Here is a 25,760-nt window from a genome sequence, read left to right as displayed (position 1 = left end):
ATTTTGGTGGAAATTTACTCCCCTTCATAGTCATTAGATAAAAGGTTCATTTACGCCTGATTTAAAGGTGATAGTTAACCCTTTGCTGTCACTTTTTGTCCTAGAGGGGCAACTACAGGCTAGCCACAAAATTCATTATATTAAAAATGCAAAATTAGTTTGAGTTTTTTAGTTTGTTTTACTTGCTCAACAATTAACAAAATTTTTATTAAATCTAATGATCCAAAGAGCTTCGGACTGTTGACGTATTAAAATAAAAACAGACAATTGTTTTTCATTTTGTTGGCCAATTTTTCCACCTTGAAAACATTCATAAAAGCAAAAGTTGATTGAGCAGAAATAGAAAAGTGTAGCAAACTACTGTCTGTCTGTCATTGTCAATAAGAGTCTGTTTTAATAACTTACCTAGTTCAATAATAACAGTAATAATAATAATGCTGATAAATCTGTTTCTGTTTCTACATAAAGAAAATGATCCCTGTATTTTTTTTTTTTGCATAATTAGTGTTCATATGTTGTATCATACCTTTTAACTGTTTGTGTAGTTGGTAATGTATTTCTGAAAGCTACATGATCATATTAGTGATAAAAGGTACATTTAAAAACATTTTAAACAACATGCAAAAATCTTAAATTTAGTTTATTTTTACATTTAGACTCTAAACAGTAAAGATTTGATGTGTTTAAAGAGATATTGATGGGTAATGCAAACTTTCTGAAGGCATTTTAAAGTTTTTCTGAAATCGCTTTAAGTTAAGATTTGTATTATCAATGTGTGAAAATGGACAGACTGTGTGGTTTAAAGTTATACAAAACAAATTAGTTTTACTTTGATTTATTTGCTGAAATTGAAAATTTCTAAGAACTTTATATTTTTGATCAGGCCCAAAATGGAAATGAGTTTAATGCCCCTGAAATATGGAATAAAAACAAGTGAACCACGGACTATTTTGAATTTAAACAAGACTAAAGAGTGAGATCTCTGCGAGGATATTGGTCCGAGGGCTTGCTCTCGTCACCAGCCTCTGCGAGGATATGGGTCCGCGGAGGCTGGGGACGAGGGCTAGCCCTCTGCTAGCTGCTCTGCTAGCTGCTAGCTACACAGACAGCTATTGAGTGTCAGATCCACTGCCACTTGACTCTCACAACCTCTATATGAGCTGAAAATTAATATTTCTATATACACACAGCCATATGTCACTGTTGTATCTTTCATTTTTGCCTGGAACCAGATTCAAACCCTGGTCTCCCAGGTGAACGACTGGTGACATAACCATTGAGCTACACAGACAGGTATTGAGTCTCAGACCCACTGCCACTTGACTCTCACAACCTCTACATAAGCTGAAAAATAACATTTATATATTCACACAGACATATGTCACTGTTGTATCTTTCATTTTTGCCTGAGCCTGGATTCGAACCCTGGTCTCCCAGGTGAACGACTGGTGAGAGTCAGCTTGTGAGTGTGCGAGCCACTGTCTTATGAATGATCTGACCAAGTTTGAAGCCGATCGATCGAAATCCCTAGGAGGAGTTTGATAAGATGCGATGGCTGTAAACTGCCAAAATGGTGTCAAAATCGGAACTTTGATCCAAAATATCTGACTTCCTTCATACTTACACTATCACATTAATTGTAAATTCTGAGCGTCTTGGGGAGCTCTACAAGTGTGCCAAATTTTAAGTCCGTACAAGAAAGTAAGTGAATAGGAAAGGGTCTTTTGAATGTTCCTAGGTGGCGCCGTTAAGCCGTTTCTTTTGCGATTTTTGCAAAGACCTTAAAATACGTAAATTTGACACGGGCTGTATGTGTCTGCAAAGTTTGGTGAGATTTTCAATATGATAAAGCCCCCAAAAAGCCAATTCATTTGGCAAAAGAATCATAATAAACAGCACAATTTCAATAAGCCTACGCAGCGCTTAGCTGCTCGGCCTAATTAATACTAATGGCTTGCACCTGGACTTGACGGATTGTACCACATTGATAGAGGAGGAGGGATACAACAAAAGGAGAATTTACAAGGTCTGATTTTTTTTCAGGAACAAGAAAAATTTATTTGAGTAATATTTTGTAACTTATATTTCATTCAATATTTCAAAATTAAATAGTTTTTCATACATTTTTCATTAATTTAGAGGCAACAGTTAGATGGTTGTCACTTCCTCTGTTCAATCAGTTAATAATGTTTATTTGCATAGCGTATTTCAGCAGCAGGGGAGTTCAAAACGCTTTATATCATAAAACCAAAAACTGTTGTCTAATGGCAGGTTGGCTGATGGACCTGCCAATAGACAATTTAGACTACCTAGACAATCTGCATGTATGCAGATTGAGATAACGACAAAATATCAATCTTTAAAGTTTTGTGCAAACAGTAACACACATGATATTTTTGGCACTTTAAATATTTTTTAAATAAATGCTTTTTATTTTTATATTTGTAATTCTGTATTACTCCATGACTAGTTATCCCTTCTTTCAAATTCAAAAAATACTTTATTGATCTTAAAAGGGAAATTAAATTTACAAAAAGCTTGGGTCCTCTACCACAGGCCTTGGTGCGTGAGTGGTCTTTATATTAGCAGTTCCCAAAGCTGTGCTTCTCTGTATCAAGAAGTCTGATGTTTCTCCAGGTATTTGTTTGAGCCACTCTTCTAGTTTAGGGGTCATTACTCTGAGGGTTTCAGTGACCACAGGCACTACTATTGCCTTCACCTTTCACATTCTTTGTAACCACCCAAGACCCAAACTCCTGCATGACATGCATTATTAATTCGTCTTTGATATTTGGGCTGATTGGGACCTAATGATTCCAAAAACAATCATCTTTTTACATGATATGTGGACATCTTTTTTCTCAGAAAACCACGTTTAGCACCATGGTAAATTTATACAGTTACTAACTTTTGTAAACACTGAACATCTTGAGTCTAACCTGTAATGTCTTATAATCTTCCACCACCTCTAAGTGATAAAAAATGGCCTGAATGGCATGAAGCCCCTGCTGGGGCAATATTCCCTAATATTGATGACAATATTCCCTAATATTGTCATCAATATTCTGGTTTTGATCGTTTTTAAGTGACGTGTCTCCATTTCGTCACCAGGTGGCGGTAGAGCACTCCTTATGAAGAATCACCATGACAACACGCGTTCGGCTTCGAGGATGCTGGGAGAAAAGAACACGAAGCTCTCTGTGACGTAATGTGATGACGTTGGAAAGAGAGCGAGCGGGACCCCGGTGCTGCCTTCAGGCGCGGCTCCAAAATCTTAAAGCCGACGCCAACAGGAAACATTTACTGACTTTAGGACTGTAAAGAGGAATCATATGAACCTTTATTATTAAATAAAAGATTGTTGTGATTGTTTAAAATACACTGACGTTTGTATCAAAGGCAAGAAAATAAATGTAAACATGTTTAGTCATTTAAATAATGGTGAAGTTTGCCGTTTTAAGCTGTTTGACCCTTAAAACACTTAGTAACTGTTTTTAGATTATGACTTTTTAATAGCTGGCTAAAAAATAAACAGCCATGAATCATAAGGGGAAATATAAGCTTACTTTTCTTTGATTTCAAACCTATGGCAGCCATTTTGACAAAGGAAAAAAAACATAACCCCCACCCCTCTCATAAACAATAAAAAGTAAAACTTATGTTACCAAGTGGAATCACAAAATGGTGGACGTGGTTAATGCAAATAAATGAACTGATGATGAGTTCAGTTACATTTTACTTTAGAAACTTTTTAAAAGAAAAGTCCAAAGAACGTCCATGACAAACTGAAGATACAGACATTAATAAATGCTGTTAGTTTATCATGCTATGCTCCTGTTAACTTTAAATTGGGATTTGCATCTAGAAATGAAATAAACATAACTGTATTCCAGGTAAAATTTAAAAACAACTGACCTCATATGTAATATATCACCAATATATGCTGATAACAATGTGTTTCTCTGAATTTTATGCTTATAAACAAGGTAGCAACACTATTTCCCATGTTACAAATGGAACTAGTACTCTTTCTTAATAAGTATTAAGGAATTATGGGTGCTGTGGTGGCGCGGGGCAAAGCATGACCCACATATTGAGGCTTTAGTCCTCATGGTGATGGTCGCAGGTTCGATTCCCAGCCTGGCGACATTTGCTGCATGTCTTCCCCCCTCTCTCATTACCCTCCTTCCTGTCAAACTACTTTCAAATAAAGGCCACTAGAGCCTACAAAACTTAAAAAAAAGTATTAAGGAATTATTTACTAATGGAAAGTGTACTCAGATATCTGTAGTAGAAAATAGACAAAAAAATATAAGATCAAAATATCTACCATTTAAGATTACATAATCAGATGGCTCAAAATATGTTATGTGGAAATTTTGGTATTTTAAAAATGAATATGAAAATAATTTATGTAAATTACAAAATAAAGCAAAAGAAACATTTTTCCAAATCAATGTCTTTCAAATTAAAACTAATGAAACTAACAAAAATAGCAAATGTGTGAATTTTTGCTTTAAACAAACTTATTACTCAAGGAAAACAACCACAAAGGCAGTGAAAAAATATAAATAAATTAGTACATTTAAATAACTTTGTAGTAGATTTTTATTTCAGCTAAACTAACCTAAACTAAACATAGTAAAATTACTATTAAAGGTAATTTTCCCCTCAAAAAGTTACTCAAATAAATGCAATGGATTAAATATAACTAGTTACTTCCCACATCTTAAAAACCTTTGGTCTATACAACCCAACAAGTTATAATTTATTAAGTTAATAAAATTTTCTTACGTGGACAAATAACTAATTCTCAAATTATCTTACCAAACCAGAAGAAGATTAATTAATTTACCTCTTTTTCTTCTTATATTCTTTCAGATTTTTCTCGAGCTTTCCTCGCCGCTAACATTTCCGACAGCCCCTGAACGCATCACCGGGCTGCTCCGCTTCAGCTTGGAGCGGGCAGCGCCACGCATGAGTCAGGGAGCGACCTCTGAAGGAAGCGGAGCATCTGGGTGAGCATCTCTTCATTCCGTGTCTTTTTGTTTTTTTCTTAATGTTTTGGTCGGAATGGTGAGTTTACGGGAAGCTCGGAACATCCGTCGCTTTTTTTGCGTCTCTCTGTCAGATACTCAGTTATTCTCCTGCAGGGATGCTGCGGTGGCAATTTGTTCCACATTGTAACTCTTGACTTGATGTCTGTCAGGGCGGAGGAGCTGCTGCAGATTATGACTGCTTTCAGCGCATAAAGTTGGATTATTGAACGAGATTTGTGACGCTTTGGGGGAACTATTTAAGAGCTGCACACATGCAGCAATTAGGCGGCAATTTGTCTAATTAGCTAACCGGCTTTCTGTGACATAAGTTCAAATGGAGCATTTAAAGGCTGTTGCTAGGGAAGAAAAAGTTTAAAATGATTTACATGTCACATAAGATTTTTTTTTTTTTTGCATTTCATTATTCAGTTTGGATTGATTTCTTTTTTTATTATTTATTTAAAATAAATAACGTTTTCTGGAGTATATTCCCCAGAAAACTTAAGGCCACCAAACAAGATTTCAAACATTTGTTTTAGGGCCATGGTATATAGATAAAAAAGAAGATTTTTTGCCAAAAATAAACTCAGAACTTTTTAGAATGACCTCAGACATTTTCTAGAGAAAACCTGGAAATCTCTGAGCTTGAAAAGTAGAAAAATTGCAAGAAATAATCTCAGAATTTTTTATGTTATTTTTGACATATTTTCTAGAAAAAAAACCCTGAAAATTTTCTCAGTTTGTAAAGTTGAAGATTTTTGATTTTTGGAAATGTTTCTAGTAAATTTATCAGACCTCAAAGTTTCAGATTTTTTTGTACCATTTGTTTTAGATTACTCAGAAATTTTATGGGAAAAAACTAGAACATTTATGACCATCAAAAGTTTTCTAAAAAAAAAAAAGGAGACTAATTTAAAAATTGTCTAGAATTAAGACATGAAAATTTCTGATTTTCAAAAGTCAATTTTTGTCAAGTTTTCTGAGTTGGCAAAGTAAAAAATGTTAAACTTTTGAAACTCAAAATTTCCAAGTTTTTTTTGTCCTGAAAGAAAATCTGAGATCTCAAAATTTCATAGTTGTTTTTCTCTCTCTTTTTTAGAGTAATTGCAGAAATGTTCTAGAAAAAAACGTGAATTTCTGAGTTTGAGAAATCAAAACATTACAAGAAAAAACACAAACTTTGAGATCAATCTGAGAATTTTTCCAGAAAAATCTACATTTTTGAATTGCAAAAGTTCAAAATTTTCTCTGGAAATTTTGAGTTTCTCAGAATTCTGACGTTTCTTTCTCCAAATTTTGACTTTTTTCAGAAATGTAACTTTTTCCCCTTAGAATTTTTACTCTAAACTTTTGACATCAAAAGTCAGAATTCTGAGAAACTCAAAATTTCCAAAAGCTGAACATTTTTGACATTTGGAAATTGTAAGTCTCTCAATATTCTGGTCCTATTTTTCTCTTTTGACTTTTTCCTCAGAATTTTTACTTTTTCTCCTCACAATTTTTTCTTTAATCTCACAATTCAGTTTTTCTTTTCTCAGAAATCAGAATTATGAGATCTAAAATCAGATTTAATATTTTTGTATTCAGTGGCACTAATCTCCCTCCGTAGGCCACATCTTGAACACGTTGTCAGCGAATGTTTTTCTCTCTGTTCTGTTCCAGAGAAGCGTCCAGGTTGCGTCTCCATCAGGATGCCCTCAGCACCGTTTGGGGTCAAATCTGCAGAGCGTCCATGATGTTTTTTTGCAGCGTCGCCTCGGGCGCAGACGCTCGCTCCAGTTCTGCTGCTTGGGACCGGAAAGCGCAGGAAGCCGCCGTCAGGAAGCATTATGCCTGAGGACGCGGCTGAGGTTGAGGGTCCTGTTTTTGACGAGTTGATGGACAGGAATCTCTTCCCTGCCTGTGGATTTGACATTCATGCACCATAACTGGGAATCGGTTGGGAAGGTGGACTGAAATACTCTGAGCAGGTGTTTCCCTTCGTTCCTGAAAAGGTTTGGTGTTTGGGTGGGAGTTCGGGGTCAAAGGTTGGATATTTGGCGGTTGGATGAAGATGGAGGCCGGAGCGGAGGCGAGCCCACATCAGCACCAGAGGAGGAAGCCTGTGCTGCATGGACTGGAGGACCAGAAGAGGGTGAGTTAACCACACAATCTTCTGCTTCTGTTTTCCCACCACCGCTGCTTCTGGCTGGTGTTTCACTGAGAAACAAGCAGAACTTAAGATGAAGAGTTTGAGTTTAATTTATTTAAAGTTTACTTCCGACAACATGGGAGCATGTGTGATTGGGTCAGAGCAGCAGACGGACCACATGAAGCAATCTGGGATGGTTTTCTGGTTGCATGGAAGAATTTATTAGAATTTTCTGACTTTGAATTTGAACTTTAATCTCAGATTTATGACTTTAAACTTCTGCGGTAGGATTAATTGTTATCGTAACTCTTTCTCTCCATGTTGGCTGTTCTCTGCATTTTAATGGAAATGGTTTTATATGGAAACATTCCTGTCGCTCATACAAAGTGAATTTAGCTTGTCGCAATAAGCAGTTAATCAGTTAATCGTATGATAAATTAATTTCCATTCCAGTGATTAATATTAATCCATGTTGTTTGTGGTTTCTGTTGTTTCTGGGTTCTGTGTTTCATTTTGGATATTAAGTTTGTAAAATTAACATTTATTGATTAATAAAGAGCAAACTTGTGTTGTTATGTCCAGGGAATGATCAACAATATCATCATTTATCTCGATAATCACTGGAACAATTTATCGTCCTGCAGGTTTTGTTGCTGTTTGTGCTGCTCTGTGGTAGAATGTTTTGGAAGCTGGTTCGTGTTTTCTCTGTTTTCCGTCTCGCGTTTCGCCACCCAGAGGTTTGTTGCTGATTGCAGAACGCAGTGTGATGTGTTGGGTCATGATCCTGACGGTTTCATCACTCTGTGCTGCTTTGTATCTGGGCGCTGTTGCAGAAACACTCAGAAATGTCAGAGGATCTTGTGGGTTTTTTCTCTCTCTGTCGCTCAAAGTGAGCAGAGATTTCTTCTTCTTCTTCTTTTGGCTGTGATTGATTGGATTGGGCATTAGTCGTCTTTGTTTTTAAAGCAGAGATGCAGCGAATTGCTCCTGCTGTGCTGCGGTGGCCGTTGACACGCGGGGCGGCCATAATGTGCAGAAAAACCCAACCAAATCAAACAGGGTTCATGCTTTCTTCATGCTCTTATGCTGTGGTTTATTGAAAAACGCTGTTTTGTGGTTGAGCCGCTTCTTGTTTTATGAAATTGTGAATGTGTTTTGTTGAATTTGTGGGTCTTTTTCATGCAAGCTGAACAGATCAGAAACATCTGTTTGGATTTTTTTCCTTGCAAATGTGCAAAAAAGGGATTTTTATGTGCAGAAATGCCGCTGATATAGTCTACGAAGTTCTCTCCAAGTCAATAAAACGATTTTAAATTGGTCTCTAAAATAAATCGGAAGCTGCATAAGGATTGGAATCACATGTGAAAACCTGACTGCGGCATTTTGTTTTACTAAGACGAGTTTATAGAGCATTGGAATAATCCAATCTGAATAAAACAAAAGAATATATGATTATTTCCAGCTCAGAGCGTGAGATAATAGAGCTTAGTTTGGAAAAATTTCTTAAAAAGAACCAATCAGAGTCTTCAAATGCAGTTAAAGTGAAACCAGAATTAAAGTTTGTTCCAGTAAAAAGCAAGCAGGCATTTTTCAGGTTCAAAGGTAATTATTTCAGCTTTTTTCTTCATTTAATTGAAGAAAATTATGAGCCTCCCACGGCTTTTAATATAATCAGATATCTGAGGTTTGGCATCAGCCGATGGGAAAAACGGCTCAGAATGACTTAAAATGTTTTTTTCTTTAAAACATAAACGTACTGATTTACACATTTATTTTATAAATGCAGCAAAATAGGTTCACAAGCTGTTTAAATATAAAAAACCAACTTTAAATTGTTTAATCAGTGCATTTAGGAGAATAACAGCAAAATAAATGAGCAAAAAAACGCATAAAAACAAAATTCAACAAACCTTCTTTTAAATAGTTCAGAAAAATCTAGAAATAACATAAAATAAATAATAAAGAATGACGTCACTCAGAGCACAAAGCATAGAATGAGACTGAATAGATCCGCCCTTGTGGAACGTTACCATACCTGATCTAGAATATGTTTTCAATATTGGGACCAATCTGTGGAGACATAAAACTGAAAGTCATCTGCATAGAAGTGATTAAAAATGTTCCCAAAATGCAACAAAAACAAGAGGCACCAAAACAGAACCTTGATGTTCACCAGAAATGGAGCCATTGAATGTCGGGCTGGAAAAATGTCTCCGTTCTTCAAACATACGTTTCTTTCAGCCAGTTGGTGAAACTCTCTTTTTATAAAACTAACTTTACAAATGTTTGAATCAACCTGGGATTTAAGAATTAACTTCTAAAAATCAGAAAAACGACATAAAATCATGTTTACACTGCAAAAACACAAAATCTTATCAAGTAATTTTTTTGTGCAAATATCTGAGTACACTAAAAATAAGACAAAACAAACTTATCAACTTTTCAGCTAGAAATAGGAGCTTGTTTTAAGTCTAATTCCTTAATATTGACGACAAAGTTCAGGTTTCAGTACTTCTTCATCAAAATTAAGGAATTGTTTACTAAATACAAGCTCCTTTATCTTGTTTTAGAAAGTTACTTGTAAATTAGTTTTGTTGTATTTCAAGTTTTCTTAGATATCTGCAATATAAACCTGATGAAAATTACTTGGTAGGATTTAGTGTTTTTGCAGTGTAGAATAAAAACTAGTCATTTCAGACCAGTTTGAAGATTTAAAAATGAAAACAGCTTATATATATATATATATATATATATATATATATATATATATATATATATATATATATATATATATATATATATATATATTTCTCTCTTTCTTACCTGTGCTGGTCCTTTTCCCCTGTAAATTATTGATTTGATCAGGTGTGTTAAATGAATCACCTGGGAATATGTAGAACATGAATATTAATTGAGTCCCAGCTGGTGTTTTCCCCCCGATTTCCCACAATGCCGAGCGTCTCAGCGGCTGCTAATTGACTCGCAGAGAAGCTCCAGAAATCCCAGAGTTTCTGGGATTTCAGCACAAAAGGCGGATATATACCTGAAAGCTCATGTTTTTTCCTTTCTTTCCTTGTTGCTATGGTAACCAGCTCCACATCCATTCATAAAGTGATTTTATTTACTTTTTTTTTTTTTTGTTCAGCAGCAGGGAACGGATAAGTGATGGAAAGCCTTCAAATGATGGGAACGTTCAGTTTAAAACTGAATGATGTTTTTTAAAACAAATCGCGTTTGTTGCTTTTATAGATTAAATATGAAATATATATTCAGTCTATATGCAGTTAATTAGAACTGAACGCATCACATCCTGCACAAGTTGCTAAAGCTAAGAAGAGCCATTATGCATTTTTTTCTATAGCTGCTTTCCTGTTTTACATTTTCATTTGCTACCAGGTCAGAGTGTGAATTGTCTGTTTGGTGGGAAGTACATATTACAAAGAATTTTATTTTCTTCTTCAGATTGGGTTTTTATATTTGTCCATGTTTTTCTGTTCATTTTGCGCTAATTTTGCAACTTTTTGGAAATGACAGACCTGTTCTTTAACTGCTATTAGGGCCACAAAAAAATCAATCCGGAGGCCACAAATGGCCCCCGGGCCACACTTTGAGCACCCCTTATTTAAAAAGACAGAAACGCACAAATTTAAAGTGAATCTTCCAGAATAAAAGCCTGTACTTCAGTCTGCAGAAGGACCCGGTTAGACTTTTAACGGTGACAGCAGCCGCTGGCGCCCCGGCGGTCTCCGTGGAAACGAGGCTGAACCGATTCTCACCTTCCCTCTTAATGGACTTGAACCAACTTAAATAAACTGAAAGCGGTGTTTTCACAGGAGCCCATTGTTGAAATACTGGAGCAACAGTCAGCGTCCTTCAGCAATTACCTTGGCTTTGTGGGTCTGAGATGCTGCGTGCGATCCTCACCCTGCAGGAGATAATTGGATTTTTGTTCCCTCTGTGGATCTGCTGCCACACGTCTCCTGCTCTGCGTATTAAAGTTCGATGAGCAGCAATCACAGACCTGCGCGGAGAAGGCCCGAAACGGATGCGTTGCATCACGAGGAGCAGAACCGGGGTTGTGTGTTCGATGGAGCAGAACTGCAGACTTTGTTGCTGAATTAGTCGTTTGATATTCATGGTATTCATTAAACATGGATTTTCTGGAATTAGATCTGTAGTGCAGTGAATCGTCCTGCAGCTGATAAGATGGAGGACCTCAATTAAGCAAGGTTATTTAAGCATTTATTATGGAGTTTGTTAGCATACACTGCAAAAACACTAAATCTCACCAAGTATTTTTGGTCTATTCTATCTTAGAGAAAACTAGCAAACAGGTAACTTTTCAGCAAACTGAGATTGTTTTAAATCAATTAATCCTTAATATTAATTTTTTAAATTACTAGTTCCACTGGAAGTTTATTTAACTTATAACAAGATATTTTTACCATAATAATCTGTCAGAAAAGCTAGCTCTGTTCAATCTGTATTAAAAATTATTTACTTAAAACAAGCTAAAAAGTTACTTGTTAATTAGTTTTGTTTTATTTCAAGTGAACTAAGATAAATCAACAACAAAAAAAGACAAAAATTACTTGGAAGATTTTGTGTTTTTGCAGTGTTGGGCATTTTTGTGCCACACACTGCAAAAACACAAAGTATGAAAAAAGTAGTTTGTAGAACACCAAGACAAAACTAACTTAAAATAACTTTTCAGCTGGTTTTAATCAGTCCTATTGGCAGATTATTTCACTTATTATAACACATTTTTCCAAGATTAAAAGTGAAATAATCTGGCAGTCGAACTTCTTTTTCATCTATATTAAGGAATTATTGAGTTACTTTAGTTTTGTTTTAAGTGTACCAATATATTTTTAATAGAAACTAGATGGAAGTACTTGGAAGAATTTTGTGTTTTTACAGTGTATTCCTCCATTCTGCGTCAAAATGCAGAAAATAAAAGCAAAATTCCCAAGTCCATAAACAGAAGTGGACAAATGTTTCTGCTGAGAGGTTTGAAAGAACAAACCTTTAAAAAGATCTTATCTGGTATTAAAATAAGACAAAACTAACCAACAAGCAACTTCTTAGCAAATATAGGAGTTTAATTTACGTCAATAATTTCTTCATATTGATGAAAAAATACAGAAAAACAAAAATTATTTCACTGAGAAATTATTGATATAAATTAATTTCACATTTCTTACTGAAATGTTATTTTTTGTCTTATTTAAAGTTTAAGATGTTACCAATACGAACTATTCAAAAATCTTGGTAAGATTTTGAGTTTTTGCAGTGCAAACCAAGATCAGGATTAGTTTAAATAAAAGCCATGTGATTTTTTTAAACTTTATTTTTCCCACTCATCTGTGTCTCTCGCTAATTAAAGCTGCAGAATGGCAGCAAATGGCCGAACCAAAACAAACCAAACCAAACAATCAGAGAGGAAATAAATGTATAATTTCCAGTCACTTTTATTGAGTGATTGGTGTCAGATTTCTGTTCAATAATCGATTCCTGTCTGAAATATGGATTGGTTTTTATCTGAAAGACTCAGAAAGTATTCTCTCTCTCTTTTTTACAGCTTGTGTTGTTAAAATAATGTGATCCCAACTGTTTTCTGACTAAACCCACTGAGAGGCGTTAAAAAAAGACCAAGAAAAACACAGAAAAACGCCAAACGCCGTGAGAAATCTCACCATATGTTTGCCATTTGTGGTGCGGTTTGATTCGGCTTCCAAAAATAAAAACGATGAAAAGCGGCTCAGTAACGTTTGGTTGAATCTTTCATTGGGTCTCTCTCAAGGCTTTGTTCACGCTGAAGCTTTTCTTGGCTGCTCTCTCAATAAATTAATCATGTTCATCCAAACCTGCCGTTCAGCTTCAGGTTCGTTCTTATAATCAAAACAACAAAAATGAATTCAGAGGACGAGATCTGCCCAGAATGAGACATAAAACGTTGCTCTTGCTTTTATTTATGATGTATTATTGTTTAAAAAAGAAGATTTGAACTTTATAAAGCATGTTTAGATACTTTCCCAACATATTTTGATATGATTATTGCATCTACACTGCAAAAACACAAAACTTTACCAAGTATTTGTTTAGAGTTTCTAATGCAAATACCTTAAGACTCTTGAAATAAAACAAAACTGACTTAATAGTAACTTTTCAGTGGCATAAAATAAAGTTTTAATCAGAAAAAAAGTCTTGTTTTAAGTGCAATAATCTACCAATTGAACTCATACTTTATCAATATTAAGGACTTATTTATTTAAAACATTTATTCATTTATTGCTGAAATGTTACTTGTAAGTTATTTTAGTTTTTTAAAGTGTATTAAGATATTTTCAGTAGAAACTAGACTAAAATACCTTTCTGTTTTTGCAGTGTATAATTTTTGACATTAAATTTGATTTACTGCAACCAGTTTTGCTGTTTTTTAAAATTTATTTATATTATTTTTTATATTAATTTAGTGAAATAATCTGCCAGTTTAACAAGTAATTTTTCATCACTATTAGTGAATTACTGACTAAAAAGAAACTTTATGAGAAAAATATAAAAATAAAAGTGATTTTATATTTCAGGAATCACAACAATCTTTTCTGCTTTTGGACTGATTCTGTTCATGTTAGATTTTATTTTTTGCTAAAAGGATTTTATAAAAATGATAAACGACGTTAAAGTGAGTTACAGATGTTTTTAGGTGAATCTGTCCCTGAGTAGAAATTTATTCCTGTGATTTTCTACTTTCGGCATGAATTTAATTAAACTTTAGTTGTTTTTGAAGCTTCTGACTAAACCTATCAAATAATAAATGAATTAATTAACCAATTAATTGCATGATAAGTTGAAATGACACTGATAATTTCCATTCTGTTGATTTTACGTTTTTTTTATTTTTATTAATGGTTTCAGTTGTTTTTATTTCAGTTTTATTTATTAGTTTTGGTTGTTTTTTATTTTGGATATTTAAAATACCTTCCAGTTCCAGTGTTGTGTTTTTGTTCAAAATTAAAATTCATTAGCATTTTAGAGCTACTATATTAGCATTAATATGTCATTAATATGTTCCTTGAAAACAATATTAACATTTAATGTGATAATTACTGGGACAATAAATTTTCCTACTTGTTTCATTTTCATGTGGACATTAGTTTTTTTAAGTGTATAAAAGCATTTAAAGTTGTGTGGCTGACATGTTTTTACGGACTTCAGGTAATGCTGTTCAAATCAGAAGACATGAGTCAGCATTTACGCTAATCGAGTGTAAAGATAATTAAATGGTGAATAAAAGTGAAGGGAAAAATACTGATCATTTAAAGGGGCAGTACTATGTAAAACTCACTTTTATTTTTTAGCGTTACGTCGTGTTTTAATGTTTTTCCCTCATCAAAAACAAACATAGGGTGTCACGTTTGTATTTTTAAGCCTGCTTGCGATATCGTTTAATCTCCATGGCAACCATTCATCTGTACAAAACCCCTGAGTGGACTTAGCCCCGCCTCCAAGGACAAAGCTCCTCCTCTGAGCTGCAGTTCCCAAACTTCAGAGCTGCTTTCTGCTTCACGGAGCCGCTCTCCCTCACTCAGCTCCTTCAGACTAGCCAGCAGCAATTAGCAAACACCTGCTGAGCTCATAAGAGGAGCTACTTCTGAGAGGAAAGCTGGTAAAATGTTGTTAAAGGGTTAATATAGGAGCCATGATGGGATGACTTCCTGAAGGTGGAGTTTCAGAAAGAGCAGGGGATACTTAAAGAGACAGAGACCCAATTTCAAGAAGCTGTGAAGTAAAATTTCTGGAAGGGACGTGTGCAAGTCTGACACGACACTGTGATAAACACACCTGTTAAGAACATGAAGGAGTCTTCACGAATGTCTAGACTGTTGTCATGAAGTTTAATTGGGTAAATAATGACACTTTTAATGCAAAGTTGTACTAAAAGTTGCATTAAAAGTCAATTAAAATGGCCAACTTTGAATTACTCAGTAAGTAACGACACTTTTAATGCAAAGCTCCATTAAAATGTGCATTAAAAGTGTCATTATTTACTGAATGACAACAGTGATAAACAGTCATAAACACTCCTTCATGTTCATAGCAGGTGCTGTGTTTATCTCAGTGTCATGTCTCAGATAAAGTGTTACCAGATTCCTTCTTAGTCATTTCAGTATATTTATATCACTTGATTATGCTATAAAATGTAACTCTGTCTTGGATATTCGTGGTACCGACCCGTTAAACAATGACCTCCAGCCTTCAGTGATGCAGCATTCGACTCTCAGACGTTCGTTGGACTTGCCGATCCTCCATCTTCTCATCTGTTCGGCTGGCCTGTTGCCTGGATGTGAGGGGCGAGCAGAGGCCGACGATTTGTCATGTGATTGATTGTGGAAGCCGATCGCTGTGCGCCGCTGCTATCTGAAACTAATTGAATGTAATATCAGAGCGACGGGACGGGTGATGACGAATGGCCAGCCCTCTGTGACTCTTTTTCTAACATCAGTGATTACAATCTGCAGTAAACATGGTGGTTAGCTGCAGCTTTCCGCTGTGGATCCGAGTGTTAAGCACTTTCCTTTTTGGATTTGTGGTTGACCTAAACGGATCAGGATGGAGAGAAGGTTCTGGTTCTTTGCGATAGGAAGGGGAATCTAAATGCTTTTCTTGCAAACCAGGCAGCTGCAGAGGAGAGATGGAGGGGATTTATTTATTTCTTTTTTTGCAGAGGACTGTGTTTGCCCAGTCATGCAGCACTGACGAGCCTTGGGAGCGGGGCTTTAAACCGGGGGGAGGGGGAGGCTCAGAGGGTGGAGGTCTGAGGCTGGGGGTGGGGGACGGTGCAGCACCACCAGGGTCCCGGTCGGCCCTCCGGAGCCATCTGGCCTCTTCCTGGACCCGGAGGGACGGCGAAGGACAGGTGGCAGGGGCTGTTGGTGCTGACAGGACTTCTGCTTCAGGGCAGAGACGTTGGATAGGTGGGCTTTATCAACCCTTATCCACATGCAAAATGATTTATCAGCAGAAAATCATTATTTAAGTTATCGATTAATCAATAATTCTGACGATTAATCGATTAGTCTGATGATTAATCAAATAAAAAATGTACTTCATTTCTGCTTGAATTAGCATTGATTCAGTTTAGGGCTGCGTCTGTTTAATATTTGGAAAGCAAAATTATAGTTTGTTTATTTTTACCGTGTGAAGCTAAAGGTAAAACGTTTAAAGACAGGTTTTATTCATCTTAAGTGCAAAATATACATAATTTTAACTATTTTGGCTTAATTGTTGTTATTTCAGCAAATGGCCTTTTTAAACTTTGCAGTTAATGATTAATTGATTTCTAAATTATTATTTCAACAATCGATTAATCGTGATTAATCGTTTCAGTCCTTACAAGATAAAACCTGCCAGTTTGTTTGGACATATTTTTCCACAGTTTCAAATTAATCTTTTCATCTTTCACAGTGAAGAAACCAACATCTCTGGGTTGAAACTACAAGATGGGATTTTATCATTTATATTTAACAATTTTACACCTTAAAACTCATCTTTAAATCACGAAGAGGCAAAAGTAACGCCAGCAGAAATCCCAACTGCTTTCCACTAGAGCTGCAACTAAACATTATTTTAGTAATCGATAATAATCTATTGATTATTCTGATTGTGAATCAACTAATCAGAGAAAACACTGTGGTGTTCCTTTAGTAACTCTGATTAATTCATATTTATTAAAGGAATGCTACAGTATTACAATTTAGGCAATAAAATTCTTATTTTCTTATTTAGCAAATAAATTAGTTATTTGCATATTTTAATGTATTTAAGTTGTTAAATGAAAAATCTTTTTTTATCCAATTCATCGCCTGTCAGAATAATCAATAGATAAATTTTTTACTAAAATAATAATTAGTTGCAGCTCTAAACATGATTAACATATTTTTGTTACTTTAAAACTGTTAAAATATAAAATCAGATGTTATGCGTCACTGACTTAAGTGATGCGTAACTAAAATAATTAAAATTGCTTAAAAATAACTTGGAGTTCCACAAGGCTTAATGTTGGGAATTTGAGATTTAACAGTAAAAACCGTAAAATTACCAGAATATAAACAGCTTTAAAAGCAATTTTTCCACAAAAATCACTTATTTAATCTCTTTATAGGATGCAATTTTTCTTCTTTCTGGAAAAACTGAAAAGATTTTTCTGTCTTCAAGAATCAGTGATATTTTTAAAACCCCAGTGTTTTCTGCAGCAGGTCGTGTTGTCCGATTTGTCGCTGTAATCCATGTTTCGGAGTGGGAGGGGGGGGCGGTGGCCGGATTCTGGTTCAGTCCGGTCAGCGGATGAACAGGTGCTTCATGTCGCTCCTGTGGTGATGATGGGATTCCTCCTTTACAGACACAGGAATCACTTTTATCTGTCACTTTTATCAACTTGTAAAGAATAAACTGCTGATTTTATACAGAGGCGATTGAAAAGATGATCTATGTCCTTTAACAGGTTAGAATGGGTATTTTTGCACAAATCTGTGCTGCACCTATGTAGCTTAGACCAGACTGTGAATGTCCCAGTGACACAGAAAGAGAAAAGCATTTATTACCGAGTGCAATAATCATGTTTTGACTTGTTTGTAAGGTGACAAAAGGAGACGATAGTAAATTGGTGCTACAAGAATAAGTTGAAATAGAATTTTGTAAAAACTAAGTTGATTTATTTAATATTTTTTTATTTATGTGTAACATTGAAGTTAGTATTTTTAGTTATGCTGTAAAAATTGTTTGCTAATCAATTCTTAAGGTGCAGAACTGATTGGAGGGAACCATATTTAATTATTTCAGTACCAAATACTGAAATTGCTGTCTGCTAGCATAGAAGGCTAGCTTTACAAAGCTAATAGTTCTAGCTTTAGAAAGCTAATAGTTCTAGCTTTCTGTGCTACTAGTAACTTTCTATGCTTTTATAGAAAGATGCCACAAGCTTTCTACTAGTTCTGTGTTACTACTAGTGTAGTAGTAGCTTTCTATGTACTTGTATAGTAGTAGTTCTACTTGTATGCTACTAGTAGTAGCATAGAAAGCCATTACTTGTGTAGTAGTAGCTTTCTATGCTATCACTACTACTAGCCTTCTATGCTAGGAGTAGCTTTAGTGATGACACTCTTGATTATGATTTTCCCATTAGCTGGACGGACTGCTCATAATCCCTTTGGTTCCTATAAACCCAAAACCAAAAAAATCTTAAAACTGTTTAAAAATTGTGAGTCATATTATCAAGAGATTTGCTAACAAATGCACAGGAAGCTATGATTAACTTTCTATGCTAGTAGTAGCTTTTTGTGCTAGTTTTTGATGACACTTTTCCCAGTAGCTGGATAGAAAACTCATAATGCCTTTGGTTGCCAAAGCATTATGCAGAAAGATATTAAAACAGTTTATTTCAAGTTGTATTATCAAGAGATTCACCAAAGTTATTGCATTTTTTGCTAATGTTGTTCAGCTGTAATAAAGCTGATAAAGAGCCTCTTCCTGTTCAGATGTGAATAAGCAGCAGGACGTCAGATCAGCCGGTTTTACGTGTTGACGTTGTAATCCTTATTCTGCACAAAGACGCCGTTATCTTGAGTCTGCAGAGCATGTTTCCAGAAGAGGCTCCCACACCTTCTTGGTGTTTTCCATTCCTGTCGTCCCATCTTCACTCTAGGAAATACGCTGGAATTCAATTTTACACACCAGGAATTTCAGCTCTGATAAGGACGAATGGAGAGCGGAAAGAAAAAGGTTTTCATCTGCAGCAGCAAGTGAGGAGCCAGAGTTTCCTCTTGCTCCTCCAGCCAATCTCTCCACAGCCTCTTAACCTCAGCCTCGGCTCCGTTATGGACGCCAGGTGTAAATCTGCCACGTTTGGAGAGCGGCTCGAACAGCCAGGCGTGAGTTTGGCCCGGACGACGCCCAGCGAGGGAGAGGAGCAAACGGCTAGCTTTGTTACAGGAAAACACTCGGAGGAAATCTGTGAGATTTTGCCGAATCCCATCAGAGACGCGGAAACATAATTGGTGTACAGGTGAAAATCGCAGCTAAGGGAACATTTAGAAAATTACTGCTAGCTCAACATCGGATGATGTATTTATCTGACAGTTTTTCCAGCTCAGAAACCGTTACAGCTTGGATTATGAATGACTTTTTATTATATTCTGCTTTAATTGATGCAGGATTTATGTTATTGCACAATGGTGTTTTAGGGCAATGGAGAAAAAGATAGTAAATTTCAACCAACAAACTCAGAAATTTGGAGTTTAATCTTAGAAATGTTCTAGAAAAAACATGGAAATTTCTGAATCTCAAAAGTTTAACAATTTTCACTTTTGAAACTCAGAAATTTTTTTTCGAGAAAATTTTCTACTAAAAGCTTAAAATTTCTGAGCTTCAAAAGTTAAACAAAATTTGCTAAGCTAGGCTAGGAGCTGGATCAGATGTTTCTCCTGGTCTCAAACATTCGATCGGGGAACTAAATGACCTCTGAGGTCAGACACAGGTCAAAGTCTCTGTACTGGAGTTCCTGTATTTAGGGGGAAAATCATGGACGAGCTAAATAAATATGGATTTGAGTTATTAATTGTAACGGCAGTTGTGTCAAATTGTTCCAACAGACAACGAATGCGTTGCTTTGTGTGCTGTTGTAACATCAGAGCTACAGCTGGGTGAGCAAATTGTTCTTTATGGGTCAGTAGTTTCACACAATGAATGCTAATGAGGTGAAAAGCAGTCGATGAAATCAAGCAGGTTTCTTCATCTCATGATTCAGCTTCAATTTCGACAAGCAAAGCTGCAGCGTTTCCGTATTTTTATTAACTTTTCTACCTTTTCACATCAAAATCAGATGGTGAATGTATTTAAATGGGATTTTCTGTGAAGCTGTTCTTAACTGTGAAGTGGAAGGAAAAGAATAAATAGTTTCTGTTTTCTCCAGATGAAAATCTGAAGAGTTTTTCCTGAATTTATATTCAGCCTAAACATTTATACACGAGGCGACTTCAGTTACACCTGCAGGTGTTTTGATTTTTCATCCGATTAATCGCTGGAATAATCGGTACATTAATCAATAACTAGAATAATGTAGTTGCAGCCCTATATTTTTCAATATGAGGCATTCCTAATACTTGTTTTTTATTTTCAAATAATTGTTGAGTAATCAGAGTAATCGATTAATCGTCATTATAGCTGATTAATCATCAGCGTAATTGATAAATTAATCGCTAACTAATTTAATCTTTAGTGGCAGATCGATAGATTGTCAATAGATCTTAAAAATTACATTAATAAAATTACTCAAGTAAAAGCAGAATTGGGTAGTAACTAGTTTTACTCAATTACACTTGAGTAAAATGCACTATTAGTACCTTATACTTTTAAATTACTTGAGTAATTTTATTATGAAGTTTTTCTACTTAAGTAAAATTTTTACCCAGTGAATGAAAAACATGTTTTAACCTAAAATCCCTGTTCATAACTGTACACACCTGCAGCTTTTGTCCTTAAAATACCAAAATTTCCACCTTTACATTTTGATGATGGAATTTTTAAATATCAACTGATTCAGTACTTGAGTAGACTTTTTACCAAATACTTTTTTACTCTTTCTCCAGTGATTTCTTGAATTTTTAATTTTACTTTAGTAAAAATATGTTGAAGTATTTCTATTCTTACTGGAGTAGTTTTTATTTCTGGTGCTGTGCCCACATCTGAGTAAAACCTCCCCTCAGTTACAAACATGAACGAGTTTCACCACTGAGCTGCATCCAGGCACCGTTTTCCCCTCCGCCTCCTTTTCCATATCAACCCCCATCGCTGGTATCACTTACCCGGGTAATCAATACGCGCTCTCTGCTGCTATTGATCCGGGACGGCGTGTGCACAGCTGCTGGGGTCGAGGACCCAGAGACGTACGGTGGATCAGCAGCGCCTGGCTCTGGAAACGCGGCGAGATTATGGAAGACTGCAAACATCAAAGTCTGTTGGGTTATACTGCTAACGAGGGGTTGTTAGGAAATCAATCTGCTGCAGGTCAACAGCTTCATTTGATGCTGTAATGAAGTGTGTCATTGAAGTGTAATACAGGACAAAATGGATTAATGAAAGTATATGTAGCTTTTAATTGACAATCAGGATTTTTACTTGGAGCGTCGTGATGTAATGCGTTAAAAGATTATAATTCAAAGTTGGCTCAAAATAATTTGAATTAAAAGTTGCCAGAGAGCCAAGAAGATAATTTATTCTTACTGATAAATTATTCAATTCTGTGTTTCTATTTTCCATGAAGGCCAAATTAATTTAAACTGCTGCATTCATAATAATCTGTTTTGAGTCGCCACAGTTTATTTTATTACACTTTTAATTAAAAGGTGCAACTGTTTTATTTCAAATTTGCTGCATATTTTAGTTACATTGAGCTCCAGCTTTTGCTCACTACAGGTGTTTCCACACCTGATAGTCTGATGGACTCGGTTCGACTGGGGAACAAAAACGCAACATTTGTTACATTTTCAGCTGCTGCCGTTCGTTTCACACAGCATCGTGTCAAACAAACCAAACCAGTTTGAAAGACATGTTCTCCTCCTGGCCTGTGGGGGGCGCTGCACGAAGAACCACTGAAGGAAACAACAGAAAAACCTCTGAAGACTCTGAGCTCAACTTCCTCCTTCACAAAATGTAAACAAAAACAGAGTCAGATTTTAGTGGTCTAGAGCACAGATGTCAAACTCAAGGCCCGGGGGCCAAATCTGGCCCGCTGTAGCTTTTTATGTGGCCCTCTGGACTCCAAATTACATCAATAAGTCCTTCCAGTTTTTCACAAATCTGCAAAAATCACACAAAATCAACAAATTTCCACATTTTTTCCTGATTTTACTGCTAATTTTCTCAAAATTGGTCAAAAACGTTGAATCCGTAACTGATACGACGAGTGATAGTCACATTTGACATCATACATTAGTGTAAATATTGTAAAAGAATAACGATTACAAATATTTCTTAATATTCACCACAAAATCTGTCATTTTGATTGCAAAAATAAACACTAAAATAATCACAAATCCCAGAGGAACAGCTATTTATTGATATTTTAACAGTTTTATTGGTTTTATCAATAGATTCTGGTGCAACCGGCCCTTTAAGAACATTCAGATTTTTGATTGGGCCCAAAATAAAAATGAGTTTGACACCACTGGTCTAGAGGAAGATTAATCTAAAAATGTTGACTTTTCAACCTCAAATTTTTAGAAAAAAACGTGGAAATTTCTGAGTTTAATCTCAAAAAAATTTTTCTAAAAAATGTTACTTTCGAAACTCAGAGAATTTCCAAAAGTTAAAAATTTTCAAGTTTTTCAAGTTATTTTTCTTGAAAATTCCCAGATTTATTTCAAAACTTATTTTCCTAGCAAATTGTAACTTTTCAAACTCAGAATTTTTTGAGATTTTTTAAAAAAATGCATTAAATTTATCCTAGTTTTTGTTCTAGTAAATTTTTGACTTTCAATCTCAGACATTTTCTTATTTTTTTCTAGAACATTTCTTATGTTAATCTAAAAATTTCAGAGATTTTTTTTGTCAGAAATTTGCTATTTATTTCTCTATCAATGGCCCTAATCATAGATGTGACAAATCATTGTTTTTTAAATAAAGAAGTCACTACAGACGCCATTTAAATTCAGTGTGTACTCATAAACCTGGTGCTGATTAAAATTAGCCATGAAATTTGCAAACTGAAGTCAGATTTCTGATAACTCCTCCTGCTGGTGATGGATTTGAAGCATCTAGAGACAGAAAACTGAAACTGCATCCTTGGAATTGAATTACGTTTAATTTTATCCTCCTTTTCTGGACATATTACCGTCTGTCAGAACCAATCAGTAGAACCAAATCAAATCCAATCTGATGCGTTTGCAGCTGATTGATTCCTGCGCGGTGTAATTAAATTGTCCTGTCTAGAGGACAATTTAAGCAGTCATGATAAGAATTAGAGCAGTCATGATAAGAATCATGACTGCTTAATGGTGACCCAGTATCATGGGAGCATCTTCCCGCTGACAGATCAGATGAGGGATTAGTGGAAAGTGGCCGGGATTTCTGTTGTATCTTCATATTTTAAAGATTAGGTTTAAGGTCTTAAAGAGTAAAATATAAATTATGTGAAAGATGATTGTGGGAATCAAGGAATATGTCCAAACAAACTGAAAGTTTTATCTTATGGCTGAAACGATTAATTGGATTCATCGTGATTAATCGATTTATTAATTGTTAAATGGAGTAAACAGACCCCTAAAAACAACACACTCAGAACAGTAATTAAGCCAAAATTGTTCCAAAATATATGCATTTTGAATTTAAGATGAAAAAACAAACCTGTAAATATATTTTATAACTCCTCAAGCAGCATAGTTTTAACTTCACCGATTAAAATTCTGTAAATAAAATCTCTTATCAAGCACCTTTTCTTATCCAATTATTAATCGGTTAATTAAAAATTAATGAATAGATTATAATTGGTGAACGATGAAGTCAAGCAGAAAGGTCTGAGCTTTTCACGTTAGAAATATTTTTTTAGCTGCAGATGAGTCCTTTACTACAAATCAAGGAATGCATTTTAGGAAATTAAATGTTTATAACTAAAAAATAAAAAATAAATTTACATCTTTTAATGTATAAAAAAGTTTTACATTAAGAATTTGATCAAATTTTTAACCGATTAATCGTCAGTATATCGATTAATCGATGACTAGAATGAATAATTGCTGCCCTGTATCGTCATTATGAAGCATTTTCAGTATTAAATTACGATTTAGACAGATTTCCATCTTTTCCTCTGAGTGTCCAGTTTCCAAACCTTTTCTGAGCTTAATGAGATTTTTTAAAGCTCCATGAGGTGGAGATAAGTTGATCCTTAGTGTGAAACAAGTGTTTCTCTGTTATATCTTGTGCTGACGGTTTCTTTTTGTTCTCTAAAGGCAGAGGTGCTTGTTGCAGCTGGGGTCACCCAGCATGAGGCTCAAGGACGTTGCAGTAATTTGATCTTACCTGTTAACAGGCCTGTAGCTCGTAACCTGATAAAGCACCTCGGATACTCGCAGTAAACGCTTTAAAAATACACTAAATGGCTTTTGTTAAATCCACAATGTGATTTGACATTTAGAGGTTTCGCGTATAGATGTGTTTATATGAGCAGTGATCACAGTCGGATCCATAAAGAGCGGGTAAAGACGCTGATCAATACCCATCACAGTTCAGCTGATCAAATATTTATCCAGGAAGAGGGAGGAGAATAGACTTCCTGTCGGCTCAGACGAGCCGCGTCTCCTCAGGTTCTCCTGCCAGAAGAAAAGGTTTCATCAGGTCAATTTATAGACTTCAGTACGGAAGAATATCAGGGCCTCTGGGGAAAGAGAAATAATCTCACTTTTGATTTAAGAAGATTAAAGTCTGAACTCTGAGGGAAAAAAGTCTGAATTTGGAGAAAAAAGTCAGAACTCTGAGATTAAAGTCTGAATTCTCAGATTAAAGTCCAATTTCTGAGGAAAAAAAAGACAAAATTTTGACAAAAAAGTCTGAATTCTGAAAAAAAATTGAGGAAAAACATAAAAATTCTTAAAAATATTTTGTCTATTTTTCTATAGAACATGGAATCTCTGCTTACAGTCGTAAGTCTTGTCCATATGTAGTTTTAAAAAAAGCTATTTTATATTTGTTCTTATAATCCTGTGAACCTGATGGGCTTAAGAAAAGTCAAATCCGCTGAATTACACTAATCAGTGATGTTGTATCATGCCAAACCCATAGGGGGCAGTGTAGTGCTAAGCTAGAATCTGTCAGACAATCACAATCCTTCAAAACAACCGCGACTTCCTGTTAGGAATTAAACATGGAGGCATTTCAGCAGGATATTAGAGGAATTGTATTGTGAAAAACTGACATTTTGCACATTTTTATTCTTCTGCTTAAAAACGCTTAAAACCCCCCCCAAAACATAACAAAAAAAAAACAAACACAGCCTTTGTTTAGCAGTAAGTTAATATTTTTTGGTGACCGGAAAAAGAGCCGTTTCAAAAGCCTTCAGAATGTGACGCCGCAAATCGGCAGACACAGCCCGTTACTTAGCAACCCAAAGTGAAGCCCAGCCCCGTTGCCTAGCAACCAGCATGTTTGGTCAGCTGGTTTTACCACTGTATGTGCTGCACAATGGCTGCTCAAAAAAAAAAAAGTGTTTTGTTGTTGCTCTTCAGAAACCACCAGTTTCATTCTTGTTGGTTGTGCAGGAGGCTCCACTTCGGCTTTTCAAAGATGTAAGGTTGTACAGCTGCGCATCTGACCAGCAGCAGCAGCAGCTTTTATGGATTTAAAGTGACCAGACGCCCTAAAACAAACTAAAATCTCATCATCTAAGAATGATTTTATGAAAAACAATGTAGTTAACGTGTTTTGTACCTCCCATAAACCTAATAACTCACCTTTAAATATAATTTATCTAATTTTCTCTACATCATTTTCTCATTCTGAAAATGTAACTCTGATGAACTGAAGTGCAAATAGTCTGTCTT

General features: G+C 35.3%; 1 protein-coding gene across 1 annotated transcript in view; it reads left to right on the top strand.

The window, feature by feature from the left end:
• The first annotated feature begins 4,898 nt into the window (after positions 1-4,898).
• nav2a (neuron navigator 2a) overlaps positions 4,899-25,760 on the top strand; it is a 266,796-nt gene continuing 245,934 nt past the window's right edge. Inside the window, exons 1-2 of the mRNA XM_081605471.1 lie at positions 4,899-5,018; positions 6,702-7,173. Coding sequence (XP_081461597.1) covers positions 7,087-7,173 — 87 coding nt within the window. The 5' untranslated portion in view covers positions 4,899-5,018; positions 6,702-7,086. The remainder of the gene's footprint in view (positions 5,019-6,701; positions 7,174-25,760) is intronic.

The sequence above is a fragment of the Poecilia reticulata genome, chromosome 3 (assembly GCF_904066995.2).
Source record: "Poecilia reticulata chromosome 3, P_reticulata-male-v2, whole genome shotgun sequence".
Taxonomy (NCBI): domain Eukaryota; kingdom Metazoa; phylum Chordata; class Actinopteri; order Cyprinodontiformes; family Poeciliidae; genus Poecilia; species Poecilia reticulata.
This window is presented reverse-complemented; position numbering and strand designations above follow the sequence as displayed.